The sequence below is a fragment of the Schistocerca cancellata genome, chromosome 1 (genome assembly GCF_023864275.1).
Source record: "Schistocerca cancellata isolate TAMUIC-IGC-003103 chromosome 1, iqSchCanc2.1, whole genome shotgun sequence".
NCBI classification, from domain to species: domain Eukaryota; kingdom Metazoa; phylum Arthropoda; class Insecta; order Orthoptera; family Acrididae; genus Schistocerca; species Schistocerca cancellata.
The window spans coordinates 175,134,634-175,154,063 of NC_064626.1; the positions used below are offsets into that span (position 1 = coordinate 175,134,634).

The 19,430-nt window shown below is 43.5% G+C and overlaps 1 protein-coding gene across 1 annotated transcript in view; it reads left to right on the forward strand.

The window, feature by feature from the left end:
* The window catches only part of LOC126161494 (uncharacterized), a 120,508-nt gene extending 102,089 nt beyond the window's left edge, over positions 1-18,419 (forward strand). The window contains exons 9-12 of the mRNA XM_049917429.1: positions 505-626; positions 15,360-15,503; positions 18,172-18,313; positions 18,406-18,419. Coding sequence (XP_049773386.1) covers positions 505-626; positions 15,360-15,503; positions 18,172-18,313; positions 18,406-18,419 — 422 coding nt within the window. The remainder of the gene's footprint in view (positions 1-504; positions 627-15,359; positions 15,504-18,171; positions 18,314-18,405) is intronic.
* The last annotated feature ends 1,011 nt before the right edge of the window (positions 18,420-19,430 follow it).

A 19,430-nucleotide genomic window follows, 5' to 3' on the forward strand; every position in this document is an offset into this window, starting at 1 on the left:
GACATTGCCTTTCTGGGGTTTCTTGAAATTTCGTCGAAACGCTGAAATTTCGCTACCCATTGGTGTCTCATTTTACATTGACAGATCCTTGCCTTTCATCGATTTTTCGCCGTTGTTTTCACTTGACTTCTTTGCCGTTGTTCCCACGTCGCAGGTGCGTCCGCGATGCGCCTTTTATCCTTCTGGGAATAAGTTCATTTATTTTTTACCGTGTACCTCATTTGTCTATGAATCACTTAATGCCTCTTCTCTGATTTTTCGAAAACACCTGAAAATAAGAAAGTACCAAGTACAGCGAGTGTGTAGTGATAATAATAACAGTTTCAGTATCCACATGGAAAAAAATATGCAATATCGCGTACACACAGTGGTTGAGCAGGATTTTTCACTTCCATAACTTTAAAAATTATGCAGATATTGTGATAGCCAGCTTCGCGCTTTTTTAAAAAGTGGTCAACATTTTTGGTTATTTCTAAAAGGATCGTTTGATCATTGTGGTTTCAGATGGCAGCTGTTTTAAAGCCAGAACTGCCAACAATTCGACTGACGCCTCGGGGTTCGTTGTGGCTCTGGGGAAGAAGGTGAAGAGCTTACAGGCGAGAGAGACAGGATCTCAGATTCTAAAGGTATGACGCACAACATCGGAAATCAAAAGCTGTCAAGGAATTAATGTAATCTGTAATAACTGCGCCGAGTGGCCGAGTGGTTTGAGGCGCCATGTCACGGACTACGCGGCCCCGTCTGCCGGAGGTTCGAATCATTCCTCGGGCATGGGTGTGTGTGAGATGATCTTAGTTTAAGTTAGTTTAAGTCATGTGTAAGTCTAGGAACCGATGACCTCAGCAGTTTGGACTCTTAGGAATTCACAAACATTTGAACATTTTGTAATTTGTAATATGCAGTCAAATGAATGGCATTTCTCTAAATATCCTTTACTCACAATGCAGCTTGGTGCACGGTCTCTGAATAAAATTAGCTAACTTCATCTTTCACAAACTTGTTGAGACCATTCGTGGCTGAGCCATGGTAAAAATTGCTGTTTTGAAGTGTGCGCCGCAGCGTGTAGTGTGAAGCAGTCGCTCTCCATTGCTGGTGGTGGCGCCGCTGTGGCAATCGCAGCTTTGGTGTATTCCTCTGATGGGAAAGGGGAAGGGTTGCCTATTCACGTTCATTTAAGGGGCGCTATGAGCTCACCAGTCGGGCCTCGCCTTCTGCATCCACCTTCCGTCCCCCATGCGCATCCTCTACGACCTCATCCCCTTCCCCCACCTTCTCCTTTCCCTTGAACGCATCCACACACTATATACTGTCCGCCGCCTTGATCCCTCTCACCACCTGGTGTCTCCCTTCCTCTCCACCACCAACCCGTTGCTGCGCCTTTACCATTGTGTCCCACCCTCTCTCCATCTCCACACCCTCCGCCTCCTTTCCCAACTCAACTTCTCAGCTTCCACCAACTCTAACCCCATCCTCCTGCCTTCTCCTCAGGGCTCCCTCTCCTCCCCCTCCCTTCTCCTGAGCGGCTTCCCCCTCCTACTCTCCCCATCTGTTGTGCTCCCTTTCAGTGTCTCTGCACTCCCTCCTGCCTTGTCTTCCCTCTTCATCTCCTGCTGCACCAGTCTCCTGCCTCTTCGTGCACCTGCTGATGCCCCTACTCTCTTCATCCTGCCGCCTCCCCTGCTGCCCCTTGGCTTCCCTCCTTTTCCATCCTCTCCAATCTCTCCCTTGGCAGGTCCCACCTGGCAGTTTTATACTTCACCGTGTGTGCTCCAAGTGGGATTTAAGTGTGTTGCTCTGGAGTGTTTTTAATACTGTGGCCGACTTTTAACCTGTGCATGTGCATTCAGTGTCATCTTTCTGTTTTAAGAACCGCCAACTGTGTTTTTTAACTTTATGGTGACTTTTTTAATTGTCGCTCATGAACGTCTCCCTGTCAGTGTATTTTTACCTTGATTATCTCCCCTTACTCTGTTTTATGTACCCCTTTTTATCGCCTTATATATGTAGCATTTTATTATTGTTTTAGTTGTTATGTCACTCGGCTGAAGAGCGGCGTATTGTGCCGCTGACAGCCCTCCGCTGCCCATATGGGGCAGGAGGATGAAATCACAATAAATAAAAAAACAAAACTCGCCAGTCGCTCAATCTGGGTCAGTCTCCCGTCCCCAGCTTGCTAGTCTGTCTCTCGCATGCATTTGTTAGGCAGTTACTGTCTGTCTGTCATTTGGGGTGCTAGTATGTCTATCGTTCGGATCAACCTTTACAGCTGGCAAAATGAGAGTCTTTCAACTCCGCCAGTAAGACAACGCAGTGAGTGGTCGCCCGGTTGGGGCTTAGTTCTGCATGTGAGTCTGCGCATTAGGCCGCCAGTCTGCTCGAGTTTGATCAGGCAATGGTCACTGGCGGTTGGATCGATCGGTTGGTCAGTCGCACACTGAGACACAAGATGACTTGTCCATCTTGAGTGTCGGCGCATGTGAGGTCGCCACATGAGTCCAGTGGGCCGCAGTGTATAGTGAGGGGTAGTGACTTCGCGGTTGACACGAGAGCAACAGGAGTCAACCCACGACGTCAATCTGGCCAGTGCGAGCTGCGATGCTGTGAGACCAGAGATCGGTATGCCTTCCTGCGTCCGTTGAAGCGGCTGGCAGTGGACGGTTCGGGAGAGCGATTTGGGGGTGCTGCGCCAGGTGTTCTCGAGAAATCGCAGTTTAATAGAAGTTAAGTGATTGATGATATCTTGTTTGATTTACTCTTGTTAAATTCTACTTGTTTTCTTGGTGAGGTCACCAGCCATTTTGCTTTGGGGTCGTGCCACCATTCTTCTCCGTTTGCCCACCCACGGGAAGGTGGTTGTTTATAAATTGGGTGGTCCGTTTTTCCCTTGTGGAGTAGGGGTGGGTTAGAGCAACCTGCGGTTCGGGTTGTTCGGTAATCTCCCTATTGATCTACTGTACGTTAGCAGCTGCCTCTGTCATGTTTGTCGGATTTGGTGTGTTAACGAATTTATTGCTTGGAGTGTAACGGCCTAATACCTGAAATATGTTTTGATCTTTGGAAACTTTGATATTATTGCCTATGATCTTGAGAGGCGGTGTCTATGTACTGTAGATCATCTTAACTATTGTTTGTCCAACCTTGTAGAATTTTATATAAGATTGCATTTCATGGGCTTTTATTTAAATGATCATTTTAGTATATGAAGTTGCCACCCTTTCACTGCAAGCCTTTTCTTAGAAGTTAAAATCAAGTTGCACCTTCGGTGGCAAGGTTAATATTTTAATTGTTAGTGTTTTGTACCATTTCCATCCCTCCTGGGGGGGGGGGGGTGCATAGTTTGTGTGCTTGTTTAAATTGTTAAAACTCTTAGTTTAAAGTCATCTGGTGTGTTGCAGATTTGCACCAGTGTAGTCTTTCAGAGGCTGTTGTGAGTGGTCGTAACTACAGCCGTGTCAAAAGGGAGCAGGAAGGTTCTCTGCCTGAAAGCTCATACAGTCAAAACTTGTTTCTTTCTGCCTCTGAATAAATTGTAACTTGATATTTAGATGGTGCTTTCTGATTATAATTTTAAATCTGTTTCTTTTAAAAAATGCTACCATTTGTTAAAAAGGAGTTTGATTATGAATTCATCAGTTATTCCATGGCAACTACTTCCACGCTCACATAGTGTGATTAAATGTGTTAATGTTCTTGACGAATCGCTAGTAAATAAAACAAATTCTTGAGAATATACTTTGAAAATAAATCATGGTTCAGTGGCCACTTCTTGAAATCTTGCCCGTTGGCTGACATTCGTTTAATGATTTATCTGACGTTTGGCCAGCATGAATGGTTGGGCATACACAGGGTGTTAAAATAAAAGTATTCCATATTTTTATAGGTGATAGTATTGGCCAAGTTTACTGGGCGTTTTTCTCTTGTTTTGGTCCATATTATCAAAATACGGAATACTTTCTTTTTAACGCCCTTGTTTGTTTGTAAACGGCTAAAATTGCCCGGTAGCAGTTGTAAGTTGCCTAAGTAATGGCCAGGGGCAATTAAAAATTACTTTTCAGTATTTCGTTTATTGACCAATTTATAAAAAATTAAAATGTTGCCATAATCTGCTCATTAAGGTGTATTATCTCACGTGAAAGATTTACACAATACGTCAGAAACTGAGTATATGTATTAAGGTAGCATAGCTCACGGCGCTGATTCTTCCACAAAATATTGAAATAAAAAAAAGTTTATCGCTTGCTAAATTTTTGCTTTTCATTCAGTAGACCTTCAGCATGAAGCACGACGTTTGAATTTTTTATTTCTTCAGTCAATAGGTTTTTACATGATTAACGTCATATAGTTGACTCATTGACTCATTTGTAAAGTAACCAGACGTTTGAAGCTGTTTCATGCACGGAGTTTGATTCAATAAAGAACCAGGGTGGAGGGAGGGCGGCGTTAGTGATGCACCCTCTGTTGCTGGTGTAGTCCGCCACAAGCAGTGGAGGGAGGTCTTTGACAATGCCAGACACTCAAGTTGGGGCAGCGTCAGAAAAATCATTAAACAGACGTTGGCTGTATAGTTTGGTTTGACGGAATCTGACGCAAAAAATTGCAGGACAGCCCGAAAATTTTGCTGTTCTGAAACAGGTAAGGAACACTGCAATAGCGAATACAGTGCTATGTAGACAGCCAATCGTTGGTGAATGGCTTTATCATTAAATCAACCCCAGCACTGCAGCCATCTTATTATGTTCTTATTTGGTTTGTGGCTGAAATTTTCAGCAGCCATAGCATTATTTTTTCAGAATAAATTTCAGTCATCAGTTGCAAATAAATTTTATTACGCTTTAGCGGTTTCGACAGTTTAATCTGTCATCCTCAGAAGTTTAGTTTAGCAGACAGCCAACGCATTCTTCATAGAACGATAACGCCATGATATGTACAGAAATTTACATATTGTATGGGATTGTTTTAAACAATGTTTGACAATTTACAATAACTGATGACATCTAAGTATCTGTTAAGCTAGCAGCAAGGAACACCCCTCGGTTCCAGCACAACAGAGACCTCGTAGATGTCATTCAGTTATTGTAAATTGTCAAACAGTGTTTAAAATAAATAGTGTTTACAATGAGTATACACAATATGTAAATTTCTGTACATACTATGGCATTATCTTTCTGTGAAGAATATATTGACTCCCAGTTAAATTAAGATGAATTAAATTGTCGAAACCCGTAAAGCATTATAAAATTTATTTGCAACTGATGACTGAAATTTATCTTGAAAAATTCATTACGTTCTATTATCTGTCATACGTAGTATGGTGGAGTTTCGATGCTTAAGCGCGTAAAAGCACTAAGACACTTTTTACGAGGTTCGCTTGAAGGCTTAAATGATTGACGTTCTCTTACGTTTCTCAGGAAGACTTTTCATAAAACTAATATGGCCGTTTCAGTTAGTGACGTATTTAGATATACTTGAACATGTGGAGACATCCATCCAACCTGCTGTCTGAAAAGTCAAATTACCTGTTATCATTTGAACTGTACAAAGAGGCGACGGGAGGACGACGCGGTCCACAGAGCGTCTTCTCCGGACACTTCCTCCAGAAGACGTCGCTGTTGCAAACACTCCATTCTCCAATCCAATCAGAGGTGATGTATTTCCCTTTGCAGACGCAAAGTTTTTCAGTCCTCTATTAAGACGATTCCAGGCCGATTGTTAATAACTGTTTTGAAAAAGACGCCGTTTCCTTGCATTTACATACTACTGGTTATCTCGTTCTGAGACTTTGTCATACTCTGATCCTGTTCTTCCATACATAATCTGATTAGTCTTCTCTTTTCTTTAAGTAAAATATTCTTTAAATTTGATCTAAAGTTTTATCGGTTAGTGATTGTCAAGTTATATTAATTTCATTTGTTATTCGCTCGCGGAATATTTAACTGACAGAAGCCTGTACAATATATCGGACGGCCAGTGTTCCACAGAATACAAACGATTAATCAAGTAGCGTAATGAGGACTATAACAGAAAAGCATTTTGAGAAAATTTCCACCTGGTGTAATGTACACCTGCTCTCTGTAAACGATGATAAATTTAAGATATTTGGGAAAGAACCATATAGTATCTGATAGCCAGATATGTGGTGAACATCTTTAGCTTGTCATATGGTACAGTAATTAGTGGCAATACCAAGAAGCGATGTGAGGTGAGACGAACACATAAAATAAGTATTAGCGAAAGCGAACGGAAGGCTTAGATTTGTTGGAAGAGTTTTCGGTAATGTGGAGTGTATCTTTAAAGGAACTCGCATGCAAGGCACTAGCGCAACCAATTCTAGAGTACTGTTCGAGTGTTCGGAGTCCTTAAAAAGATAGGCGTGACAGTAGACGTCTAATGAATTAAGACACATTCTACCAGAATCTTAACAGGTCTGTTCAGTCCATATGAGCCTGTAACGCAAACATTCGGGGAACTGAAATCGTAAATTTGAGAATAAAAATTATGTATTCTCGCGAAATATTGTTAGATAAATTTGTAGAACCTATATCTGAAGAAGACTGCGTATGTCTCACATAGGCATCACGAGATAAAGATAAAATAGATTGGGGTACTCACAGGGACTTGTAGACATTAAACACTCATGTTGCACGACGTAGCCTCCGACATCCACTGTGAAGAGATTTTTGGAGCCATCGCCAGAAGCTCGTGGTCTTGTAATTCGCGTTGCTGTTCTCGCTCTCGGAGGTACTGGTTCTATTACCAGTCCGGTCGGGGATTTTTATCTCCTTGGGACTGGGTGAGTGTCTTGTTCTCTCCTCATTATTTCATCATCATCGACATGCATGACACCGAAGGGGTGTCAACTAAAAAGACTTGCACCAGGTGACAGAACACCCCAGATCGGCTCTCCTAGCCAGTAAGACCATACGCACATTTCACATTGCAGAGTACGCAGGGTGTTTCAGATTAGATGTTTTTCTCTGTAACCTATAAAATAATAATTGAAAGGAAAATTTCTTTAGGTAGGTAAACTTAAGAAATGCTGATCTTTTTGCGGAATTATAAACATAGTTTATTTAGTTACTTTCCAGAGAGTTACTGCACCCTGTTATAATTTTTGAGACGGAAGATTTTTTTTCCATCATGTAGTTGATCATTTAAGCAAACTGTGAACAAATCAGTTTACATCAAATTTCTATCAGTTGTAATAGGGAGCTAAAAACAGTCAAATTTTTAGAAGTGGCTGCAACATACTGTACGTTACTGCCTTCCTTTCACATGGTTGTTCTATGGGCAGAATTTTCATTAAAGCGAGGTGTTTCAACGAGTGTCCATTATCCTGAATGCACAGCCCAACGCGCCTTCTAAACTACCTGTGAAATAGATGCGAAGTTGTTTGTGTCGTGCAGGGACACCTTTCTCCATGCGCTATTTGAATTCATCTGGTGCCCGTATCCTCGCCCGATTTAACACCAGCAGATTTCTTTCTGTAGAGATATTTAAAGAATCATGTTTACGTCACGGAAACCACGACCGCAGATGAGTACAAACAGTGAATCAACGAAGCATGTCGCTTCGTGACACCATCAACATTACCCAGGAAGACTAATATTTCTTACATGTTTTCAGAAATCAATGAAACAAGTCGAGTTTTGTTATGGTTCAGTTTTTATTTTGCCATCACCTATTTCAAGCCGGATCATCATCAGAAGGCACATACTCTGATGAGACAAAATATTATGACACCTGCTTAATAGCTTCTTTGTGCGTCTTTGGATTTTGCGTATCTGGGATCCGACAGTTTTTTGGTATGTTTGTGGAGGTATTTGGCATTATATGTCTACGCACAGGTCATGTAATTCGCGTAAATAACGGGCCGCTGTTTTATGAACGTGCTGATGGCGCCCGATAAGACCAGATGGGTCCCATAGGCTTTACATCAGGCGAATTTGGTCGCCGAGACATCAACCTGGGTTCACTACAATGTTCCTCAAACTACGGCTCCGATGCACGGACAATTATCGTAATGAAAGATGACATCACCGTCAGGGAGAACATCAATCGTGAAGGGATCCAGGTTGTTCAGCGTGTCTTCGACTACTACCATAGTTCCGATACAAGCGCAGGAGAATTTCCCCCTTAGTATAATAATCGTGCGTCCGTGGGGCGCTGCACGTTTCGAGTCACCTTTCAACTCGATGAGAGCGTTTGTGGAGACGACCAGTGACCTAGTGTAGCAAAATTGGGATTCACCTGAAGAGCAGACACGTTTCCATTCATCGACGGTCGGATCCCGATGGTCCCGTGCGTTGAAACTCCATGTTCAACAGCGTAGGATGAACGGCGTGCTCCGAAGCACTTGTGCGCGCCCCGGCCGGATTGGCCGCGCGGTTCTAGGCGCTACAGTCTGGAGCCGAGCGACCGCTACGGTCGCAGGTTCGAAGAATCCTGACTCGGGCATGGATGTGTGTGACGTCCTTAGGTTAGTTAGGTTTAAGTAGTTCTAAGTTCTAGGCGACTGATAAACCTTAGAAGTTAAGTCGCATAGTGTTCAGAGCCATTTGAACCATTCTCAACTTGTGCGCGCAGGAGCATTATGCTCTTTCGGCAGAGACGCCATTGATCAGCTTCTATGTTACTTTACAGAGCAGACAAGCCTCCGAACCTCACGTTCTGTAAAGAGTCGTAGACGTCCAACCATTTAGCGCCTGGTGGTAGTTTCAGTGTCTTTCTGCCTCTTTTCGTAGATACGACAGTAGTAGCAAGTGAACATTCGACCAGCTTCGCCGTTTTCGAAGTACTCGTTCACAGGCTCTGATTAATAATAATCTGTCCTTTGTCAAAGTCGCTTATCTCAATAGATTTCTCCATTTGCAGCCCATATCTTCGCCAGGATGATCCCCTGTCCGTGTCTGCTCAGCTCACATACTTTTTTTACCGCGTCATATGCCCGCAATGCCACCGGACTGCATCCAACGTTGCCGTGGGCTGTGCTCATAAGTTTTGTCTATCAGTTATTGATTGTAACATTACGAGGCTCCTGCAACCGTCGCAAGACATAACGAAACAGGCACTAAATATGGTGAGGTATGTGGAATTACTTACATTATAAGGTAGACTCTAAGGCATTACTCACAGATACTTGCAGCCATATCTTTAATAGTGGTGAGCAAGTGACTTCGTAAAACATAGTTTGTGTTTTCATTTACGTTGGTAACATCATCACACAAATTTTGCTGCATGTAACAACTCCCACGTGCTTTATAAGATGTAAACAAACCAAAGAGTGTGACTTAAGCTAATGCTCAAAGATATTGCACAGTAGGATATTGATAAACACTGGCGTTTACGAAAACTACACATGGATCTTGATTGACAGTAAATATATACTTCGATTAAGATTACGTTAATTACCTATAAACATTTATGTTTGCTTATCTAAGTAAATTCTGCTTTCATTTATTACTTTTGCAAGTTGCAGAGCAAAACATATTATCTGAAACACCCCATACACTATCTGACCAGAAGTATACAGACTGCAATTACTGGGCATGAATATGAGATGTGTCGACGCTTGACTTTTATGATGTCTTGAACTCTGCTGGGGACACCTTCAGTGAGGTGTCAGTACTTTTTTTTTGGGGGGGGGGGGGGTTAATCTGATTTGATACGGGCCGCCACGAATTCCTCTCCTGTGGCAACCTCTTCATCTCAAAGTAGCACTTCAAACCTAGGTCCTCAATTATTTGTTGGATGTATTCCAATCTTGAGTTCCTCTACAGTTATTGCTCACTACAGTTCCCTCTAAAATCATTAGAGTGATTCCTGATGTCTTAACAGATGTTCTATCATTCTGTCCCTTCTACTCGTCAGTGTTTATCAGTATTCCTTTCCTCTTCGATTCTGCACAGAAGCTCCTCATTCCTTACCTTATCAGCGTTCGCCTGTAGCACCACATCACAAATGCTTCGATTCTATTCTGTTCCGGTTTTCCCGCAGCCCACGTTTCACTACCGTACAATGCTGAGCTCCAGACGTATATTCTCAGAAATTTATTCCTCAAAATAAGGCCTATATTTGATACTCGTCCGTATGTGTTGTGGAGAAATGGCAGCCCGTTCTACCTCAAGTGCCGAAGCCACAGAAGATAGTGGAGTTGGACGCTCGAGCCTTGACCGCAGTCAACGTTCTAACACATCGCAAATATGTCAGATTCAGGAACGTTATTGTCCACGAATCATTGCATCAGAGATGCTGCTTTATGACCGGGTGTAATGTTATGCTGATACAAATAACCGTCATGTCCTAATTGTTCTGAAGTACGCAGTTCACAATGCTACTCATATCGCTCCGCATTTAGAATTTTCGTAAGCGCAATAAGGGGACCTCACCCTAACCACGGAAAACATCCTCATACCGTAATACCACCTCCTCGGTAATGCACTGTTGTCCCCACGCATGACAGCAGGTAACGTTCCTCAGGCATTCGCCAAACCGTAGCCCTTCCATCTGATTTTCACAGAGTATACTCTATCACTCCAAATCTCTCGTTTCCAGTAAACCACTGTCCAGCGACGTCACTCTTCACCGCATCTCAAGCGTCGCTTAGTACTGACTGCATAAATGTCTAGCTTACCAGGAGCTGCTCTGCCATTGTACCGTGTTGTCAATAACTCCCTACACACAGTCATAGTGCTGGGTGGACTGCTGGTAGCTCTTTGGAACTCACGAGATAGTCCTTCTGCTGCCGGCCGGGGTGGCCGAGCGGTTCTAGGCACTTCAATCTGGAATCGCGTGACCGCTACGCTCGCAGGTTCGAATCCTGCCTCGGGCATGGATGTGTGTGATGTCCTTAGATTAGTTAGGTTTAAGTAGTTCTACGTTCTAGGGGACTGATGACCTCAGAAGTTAAGTCTCATAGTGCTAAGAGCCAAGTCCTTCTGCTGATTTCATGCAAGTTTTTACCAGCTCCCTCCGCTATGCTCGACGGTCCCTGTCTGTCAGTTTATGATAGCAGTCGCTGTTCCTCTTGTTTCTGTGGTATCAACGTTCGATACCACACTTGTTAGGGGTTGCAGATATCGACCGCGGTCCGTAATAGATATCGCTGGACCCGCGAGGCGCGACCAGCACCGCTAGCATCGCTCCAAGGCTTCTGACAAGTATCTAGCGAGCTCTCGTCCATTCTTGCTTGGGACGTCAACTGGGAACGTAGCACAGCCTTCAGCTGATAGGAAGCAACCTCTAACAAGGCGCATAGTCAAGTATGGCATAAGTAATGCCTCTCTAGATATCTGTAATTATATGTATGCAGCATATGAAGAAGCCTGTAAAACAAGTAATATATATTATATACACTCCTGGAAATTGAAATAAGAACACCGTGAATTCATTGTCCCAGGAAGGGGAAACTTTATTGACACATTCCTGGGGTCAGATACATCACATGATCACACTGACAGAACCACAGGCACATAGACACAGGCAACAGAGCATGCACAATGTCGGCACTAGTACAGTGTATATCCACCTTTCGCAGCAATGCAGGCTGCTATTCTCCCATGGAGACGATCGTAGAGATGTTGGATGTAGTCCTGTGGAACGGCTTGCCATGCCATTTCCACCTGGCGCCTCAGTTGGACCAGCGTTCGTGCTGGACGTGCAGACCGCGTGAGACGACGCTTCATCCAGTCCCAAACATGCTCAATGGGGGACAGATCCGGAGATCTTGCTGGCCAGGGTAGTTGACTTACACCTTCTAGAGCACGTTGGGTGGCACGGGATACATGCGGACGTGCATTGTCCTGTTGGAACAGCAAGTTCCCTTGCCGGTCTAGGAATGGTAGAACGATGGGTTCGATGACGGTTTGGATGTACAGTGCACTATTCAGTGTCCCCTCGACGATCACCAGTGGTGTACGGCCAGTGTAGGAGATCGCTCCCCACACCATGATGCCGGGTGTTGGCCCTGTGTGCCTCGGTCGTATGCAGTCCTGATTGTGGCGCTCACCTGCACGGCGCCAAACACGCATACGACCATCATTGGTACCAAGGCAGAAGCGACTCTCATCGCTGAAGACGACACGTGTCCATTCGTCCCTCCATTCACGCCTGTCGCGACACCACTGGAGGCGGGCTGCACGATGTTGGGGCGTGAGCGGAAGACGGCCTAACGGTGTGCGGGACCGTAGCCCAGCTTCATGGAGACGGTTGCGAATGGTCCTCGCCGATACCCCAGGAGCAACAGTGTCCCTAATTTGCTGGGAAGTGGCGGTGCGGTCCCCTGCGGCACTGCGTAGGATCCTACGGTCTTGGCGTGCATCCGTGCGTCGCTGCGGTCCGGTCCCAGGTCGACGGGCACGTGCACCTTCCGCCGACCACTGGCGACAACATCGATGTACTGTGGAGACCTCACGCCCCACGTGTTGAGCAATTCGGCGGTACGTCCACCCGGCCTCCCGCATGCCCACTATACGCCCTCGCTCAAAGTCCGTCAACTGCACATACGGTTCACGTCCACGCTGTCGCGGCATGCTACCAGTGTTAAAGACTGCGATGGAGCTCCGTATGCCACGGCAAACTGGTTGACACTGACGGCGGCGGTGCACAAATGCTGCGCAGCTAGCGCCATTCGACGGCCAACACCGCGGTTCCTGGTGTGTCCGCTGTGCCGTGCGTGTGATCATTGCTTGTACAGCCCTCTCGCAGTGTCCGGAGCAAGTATGGTGGGTCTGACACACCGGTGTCAATGTGTTCTTTTTTCCATTTCCAGGAGTGTATATATATACCAACTACTAATTATTTCAGTCGTTGCAGATACAGACTATGCAGCCAGTTCCTTACCGACTTCACTGCCAAACCTGCAATATATGTTTCTATTTAGCATTGGCCACCTGTCATCATAACAACTGACGACGGGAATCATAACAGTTTCCATTTCACAATCACAATAGCCAACTTGAACAGTTTTAAACGAGTTAAAATGGCCCTGTTACTCTGGTGACGTCCAGTGACTCCTTCACGTTGGAGGCCACTGAGCTCTCCTGAACGTCTCACCTTCCTGTTACTGCCTCTCTGCTGACAACACAATACTCTCCGTCGATACTGGCGGGTCTGCCTCTCGTGACATGTAGTGGTCCATTCAGCATTTCAGGGGTGACAGGATGTAGTGTGTATGCAGGGGTGACAGGATATAGTGTGTATGCAAATGCAGGTATTTTCATTTTACAAAAGAACGTCTTCAAACTTCCAGCACTGTATTGAGTAGTGTGAATCGCATGGTGGAGGCCATTTCCAACGACGTTTATTACTTACCTAGCCATTTTCCCTGAATATTTACAGTGTTACATTTACACTTACACAATCATGATTTCGGCTTCAAAGTGCTATTATCAAGTGTTTTCTGAAATCAGGTAAGACAATAACAGTGAAATACATAACAAGTGATATAACCCTTATAACAACCCATATTTGTAATGCTTACTTACAAGTGTTATAAGTGGTATGACATACTGTCGTATTAAAATACACTATTAGACGCAATGTCTAAGAGTCGATATTTCTGGCAGAGTCTACTGCTTTCTTTCATTACTTATTCACAATTTCACAAAAAAAGTCATTCGCTTCACATTTTTATTCTTATTCCTATGTTAGTTACCCTTTTGTCTCCCACCACGCCCACACCCCACTATAATAGCTTCTTCTTCATTTCATTAGTCATTTTATAACCCCCCCCCCCCCCATCCATCCTTCTACACCTCCCGCCTTACACATGCCACATGCCTACAGTCTTCAATGAATGATTTATAGTGTTCTGTTTCTTCTCAATTGTTTATTACCTCTCTAAGAAGTTATTATGATCAATAATGTTACATTTATCTTTGTTGTTAAGAAATATGAATTAACCCACTTGGGGCTTTCATATGTGGTAGCTGATCGAGTTGTTAACATTGCTATGTCATCTTTACGTCATATAAATAAGATGTCACTACTATAACATGTAAATAAGATTTATAGCACCAAGATTACAGCCATATGTATCAACACCATTGTAATTGTATCTCATCAACCATTAACAAATACTAGGATATCCCTACTCTTTATATTATGCTAAATTTAATATGTTGTTTAGCATGAAATCTTTTGATTCTTTTATTTGCTTAAATGCTTTTATGTACATGATATGTTTCAAATACTTGTGTTATTTGCACTTATTCCTAAGTAATGTTATAACACATATAACAGGATTTACATGCCTGATGATATGTACATCATAAATATCGCTTCAAAACTCACTGGTGAATTAATGTGTGTGTAGAATAAGTAATTGCACTCTTCTGTATTAATTCTGAATTGAGGCAAAATTACACAACTTAGAGTTGGCCATGTGTTAATTTCACGTACAAAGCTGTGTATTTACCTACTAAAACGTACTTTAAACAACATCAATGATTAGCTGGACTTTTATATTTATGGATGTAGCGAATATTATCGAGAGGTTTGCTACTATTTATGTTTATGAGCAGACAACTTCATTGTATACTAGGATAAACAGGTACTGCAAAGATGTAACAACCACCAAAGAAAATAAATTGTTCCTAACCTTTTCTATCCTACCGAACACAGAGTCTAAAGACCTAAAAATGAAAAAAGGTCACCTGCTTGTAACAGGAATTTCTTTGACCAAGACGCTTTGACACTTAGCCATCTGTTATTCAGTCAAGATGATGGTGTACTCAGTAATGAAACAAAGCAATATGCTCTGCCAGAAATATCGACTCTTAGACAATGTGTCTAATAGTTTATTTTAATACGACAGTATGTCATCTTAGGCAATTTATAACTCTTATAAGTAAGCATTACAAATATGGATTGTTATACAGCCGGCCGCGGTGGTCTAGCGGTTCTAGGCGCTCAGTCCGGAACCGCGCGACTGCTACGGTCGCAGGTTCGAATCCTGCCTCGGGCATGGATGTGTGTGATGTCCTTAGTTTAGTTAGGTTTAAGTAGTTCTAAGTTCTAGGGGACTGATGACCACAGATGTTAAGTCGCATAGTGCTCAGAGCCATTTGATTGTTATACAGTTGTATCACCTGTTATGTATTTCACAGTTGTTGTCTAACCTGCTTTCAGGAAACACTTTATAATGGCACTTTGAAGCTGAAATCATGATTGTGTAAGTGTAAATGCAACACTGTAAGTAAACAACAGTCTTATGGCAGCATTGACTTTACAGAAATGTATTACGATTGTGGCCCCGCATTATGAAAAAATTATTTTCCCTGAAGGTTATGTTACCTTTAGAGCGCAATGTACGAATACTAAACCTGTAATGTTAGAAAATGTAAAGCGCCTCGTGTCGACAGGTCTCGCGCGTCGAGCTACAAGACGGGGGACGCGGCCTGGCGATCGTGGAACTGGAGGTACCAGCGGTTCTGGGAGACAGCGTGGCAGCCGTGTGTCTCAACACGGCGAACCAGCGGCCGCTAGCTGACGGAGTGCCTGCCGTGGTAAGCTCTCTCTCTCTCTCTCTCTCTCTCTCTCTCTCTCTCTCTCTCTCACACACACACACACACACACACACATATATATACAGGGTGGTCCATTGATAGTGACCGGGCCAAATATCTCACGAAATAAGCGTCAAACGAAAAAATTACAAAGAACGAAACTCGTCTAGCTTGAAGGGGGAAATCAGATAGTACTGTAGTTGGCCCGCTAGATGGCGCTGCCATAGGTCAAACGGATATCAACTGCGTTTTTTTAAAATAGGAACCCCCATTTTTATTACATATTCGTGTAGTACGTAAAGAAATATGAATGTTTTAGTTAGACAAATTTTTTCGCTTTGTGATAGATGGCGCTGTAATAGTCACAAACGTATGAGTACGTGGTATCACGTAACATTCCGCCAGTACGGACGGTATTTGCTTCGTGATACATTACCCGTGTTAAAATGGACCGTTTACCAATTGCGGAAAAGGTCAATATCGTGTTGATGTATGGCTATTGCGATCAAAATGCCCAACGGACGTGTGCTATGTATGCTGCTCGGCGTCCTGGACGACATCATCCAAGTGTCCGGACCGTTCGCCGGATAGTTACGTTATTTTAGGAAACAGGAAGTGTTCATCCACATGTGAAACGTCAACCACGACCTGCAACAAATGATGATGCCCAAGTAGGTGTTTTAGGTGCTGTCGCGGCTAATCCGCACTTCAGTAGCAGACAAATTGCGCGAGAATCTGGAATCTCAAAAACGTCGGTGTTGAGAGGAATCCCGTTACACGTATTGCCAAATGCATTAAGGTTGACGGACATCATTTTGAGCATTTATTGCATTAATGTGGTATTTACAGCACGCGTTCTCAGAAATGATACGTTCACAAAGGTACATGTATCACATTGGAACAACCGAAATAAAATGTTCAATCATACCTACGTTCTGCATTTTAATTTAAAAAACCTACCTGTTACCAACTGTTCGTCTAAAATTGTGAGCCATATGTTTGTGACTATTACAGCGCCATCTATCACAGAGCGGAAAAAGTGGTCCAACCAAAACATTCATATTTCTTTACGTACTACACGAATATGTAATAAAAATGGGGGTTCCTATTTAAAAAAACGCAGTTGATATCCGTTTGATCTATGGCAGCGCCATCTAGCGGGCCAACCATAGCGCCATCTGGTTTCCCCCTTCAAGCTAGACGAGTTACGTTCTTTGCAGTTTTTTCGTTTGACGCTTATTTCGTGAGATATATATCAAACCTTCATTCTTCCCTCTAGTCTATAATCTACACTGAAAATCATCAAAACTCTTTGTAGCATGCCACCTCCTCACCATCCCTTTGCGCTTGTCTTTCATTAACACTCTTTTAATATGTCATTTCCCCACCACCCCTTTGCGCTCCTCTTCTCGTTACTTTATGAGCTAGGACCTATTTCCGATATCCAGAGGAAGGAAGCTGCTGTTCCGAAGAGAATGGGCCGAATTTCCTTTTTTTTTGGGGGGGGGGGGGGGGGGGAGGGAGGCTGCGGTGTGTCATCAGTCCTGTGAGTGGTTTACTGCGGCCTGCGACGAAATCCTCTCCTTTACCAATTTCTTCATCTCAGAGCAACACCTGTTAGATGTACGCCAATCTCTGTCTTCTCTCAAAGTCTGTACCTACAGCTCCCTCTAGCATCATAAAAATTATTCTCTTATGTCTTAACATGTGTCCTGTCATTCTGTCTCTTTTTCTTGTCAGTGTTCTTCATAGGCTCTTTTCCTCGCTGATTCTGTGGGGAACCTACTCATTCCTTGTATTAGTATACCACCTCATTTTCAGCATAGTTATACGCAGCAGATTTGAATCGCTTCGATTCTTCTACTCTCTTGTCGGGTTTTCCTACACTCTATGATTCACTGCCATGCAATGCTGTGCTCCAAGCGCACATTCCCAGAAATTTCTTTCTCAAACTAAGCCCGACGCTTGATATTAGCACACTTCTTCAGACCAAGAATGTTTTCTTTGCTTGTGCTACTCTGCTTTTTATGCCATCCTTATCGACGTGTATGTAAGGGGGTAAGCTCGAAAGGAAACTTTTATTATCGTCCCTTATGTATGAGCAGTTCTGTGTAAAATATTTTCTGTTCCTACTTAATTAACATAAAATTAAATTTTACGCTATGTCAGCGATTGCTGCTCAAACACTTTCTCCACGTACACGTACACCATAATTATTACTCTACCAAGCAAACATTGGGGTTACACTCGTCTGGTGTGAGATGTTCCCAGGGGGGGGGGGGGGGTGTCCACTGGGGTCCGAACCGCACAATAACCATGGGTTCTGTGTGGTGTGGCGGTAGGGTTGGTGGACTGCTGTAGCCTGTTGTGGAGTTGTGTACCACTGTGGGCTACGGCAGGGACGAAGCCTCTCCGTCGTTTCTAGGTCCCTGGTTCAATAGAATATAAAATTAAAGACAAAGAGAGAGATTCAGTTTGTTCTGTACTATACACGCGCTGCAGATTTTTGGGCTGCCAAATAATGTTCACCAATATGTTCTACGACGATTAGACTCCTTCAGAAACTTGAAGAAATAAGCAAGGAGAAAGCTTTTCTAGCGACTAGTAATACATGTAAAACTGTGCTAATGTGATACCCATGCGAGTTAAACATTTCTGTCACTTATAGATGGCGACTTTCAGCCCTACAGAAAACTCTGCACTGAAGATGCTGTACGTGAACGTCGTAGATGCCGACAAGTGTCTAGTCGAAAAGCCAGAGTTCAAGACATTCTTATCAGATGCCAAATTTTGCGCCACCGACAGGAAGGGTAAGTCAATACAGTCAATTATGGCAGCCAATTCAAAAAATATGGAGAGTAACAATTCTAAATTAATTGCAAAGACTGCGCCTTATCATCAGCTCCACCTCACTAACACAAGTCTTGCAGTGAACAACGCGACAGCGCTACTGCGCTACTGCGGTAAGAGAGCTGTCTGTTATCTTAAGATTATTAGAAACGTAAGTAACAAGAATTTAGTAGCAGTAGCTTTTCACAGATACATTAGCAGCCTTCAAACATCTATAACCGTGAAAAGTGAGCGCGCTTGCGAGAACAGCCGATCGAGGTGATGCAGTGGTGAGACGCTGACGTCTTTCGTAATGGATGAAACATGCGTCAGTCAACAGATCTAGCATATGCTGCTTGGACGACAAAGCAGACGGCTGAATATTGATTTGGCACTGCTGCAAAAATTGGTATGGAGGGTGATGAAAAAATTATTCCATCTGGTGAGAGGTGGTAGTATGGACGATAACAAAAAAAAAGAAACCCAGAAAACTTTGGACTCTGAAGTGCACCGTTTAACAGCTATTAGCGCACGTCCGTCTTCGCTACTGTGAAACACGTTTTTTCTTCTCCAGGCTCGTTGTTATTACGAACGACCTACCCGAGTGCAGTAAATAAATGAGGACACATTCCTTTGTTATTCTCTATAGATACAGCATGCAGTTGTGTTACTATAAACCGTATTTACAGTTCTCGGTGAGTGCAGCGCAAACGTTAGTTCTCATGCAACCAGTTCGTGTTTTGATAAGATTGTTAAATGCTTTTAAAAGTAAAGTAAATCAGTCATCAATCAGAACTTTGGGTTGACCACATCAGTGGGTTACAAAGCATGGTCCTTTTGAAGGCGGTATGCCGCTAGCTTCCTCCGACCTCTGAATTGACTCTCATCTCTCATTTGTTTACTCATTTGTTTACAGCATTCTATAGGTCATGTTCTATGCCATACGTGATCCTCTGTAATGGTCTGGCAAATGGAACTAATGTAACAGCAAGCAGATTAACAATCAAAACACGAACTGGTTCCATTAGAACTAATGTTTGCGCTGCACTCACCTAGAACTGTAAATACGGTTTATAGTAACACTGCTTTATGTGTATG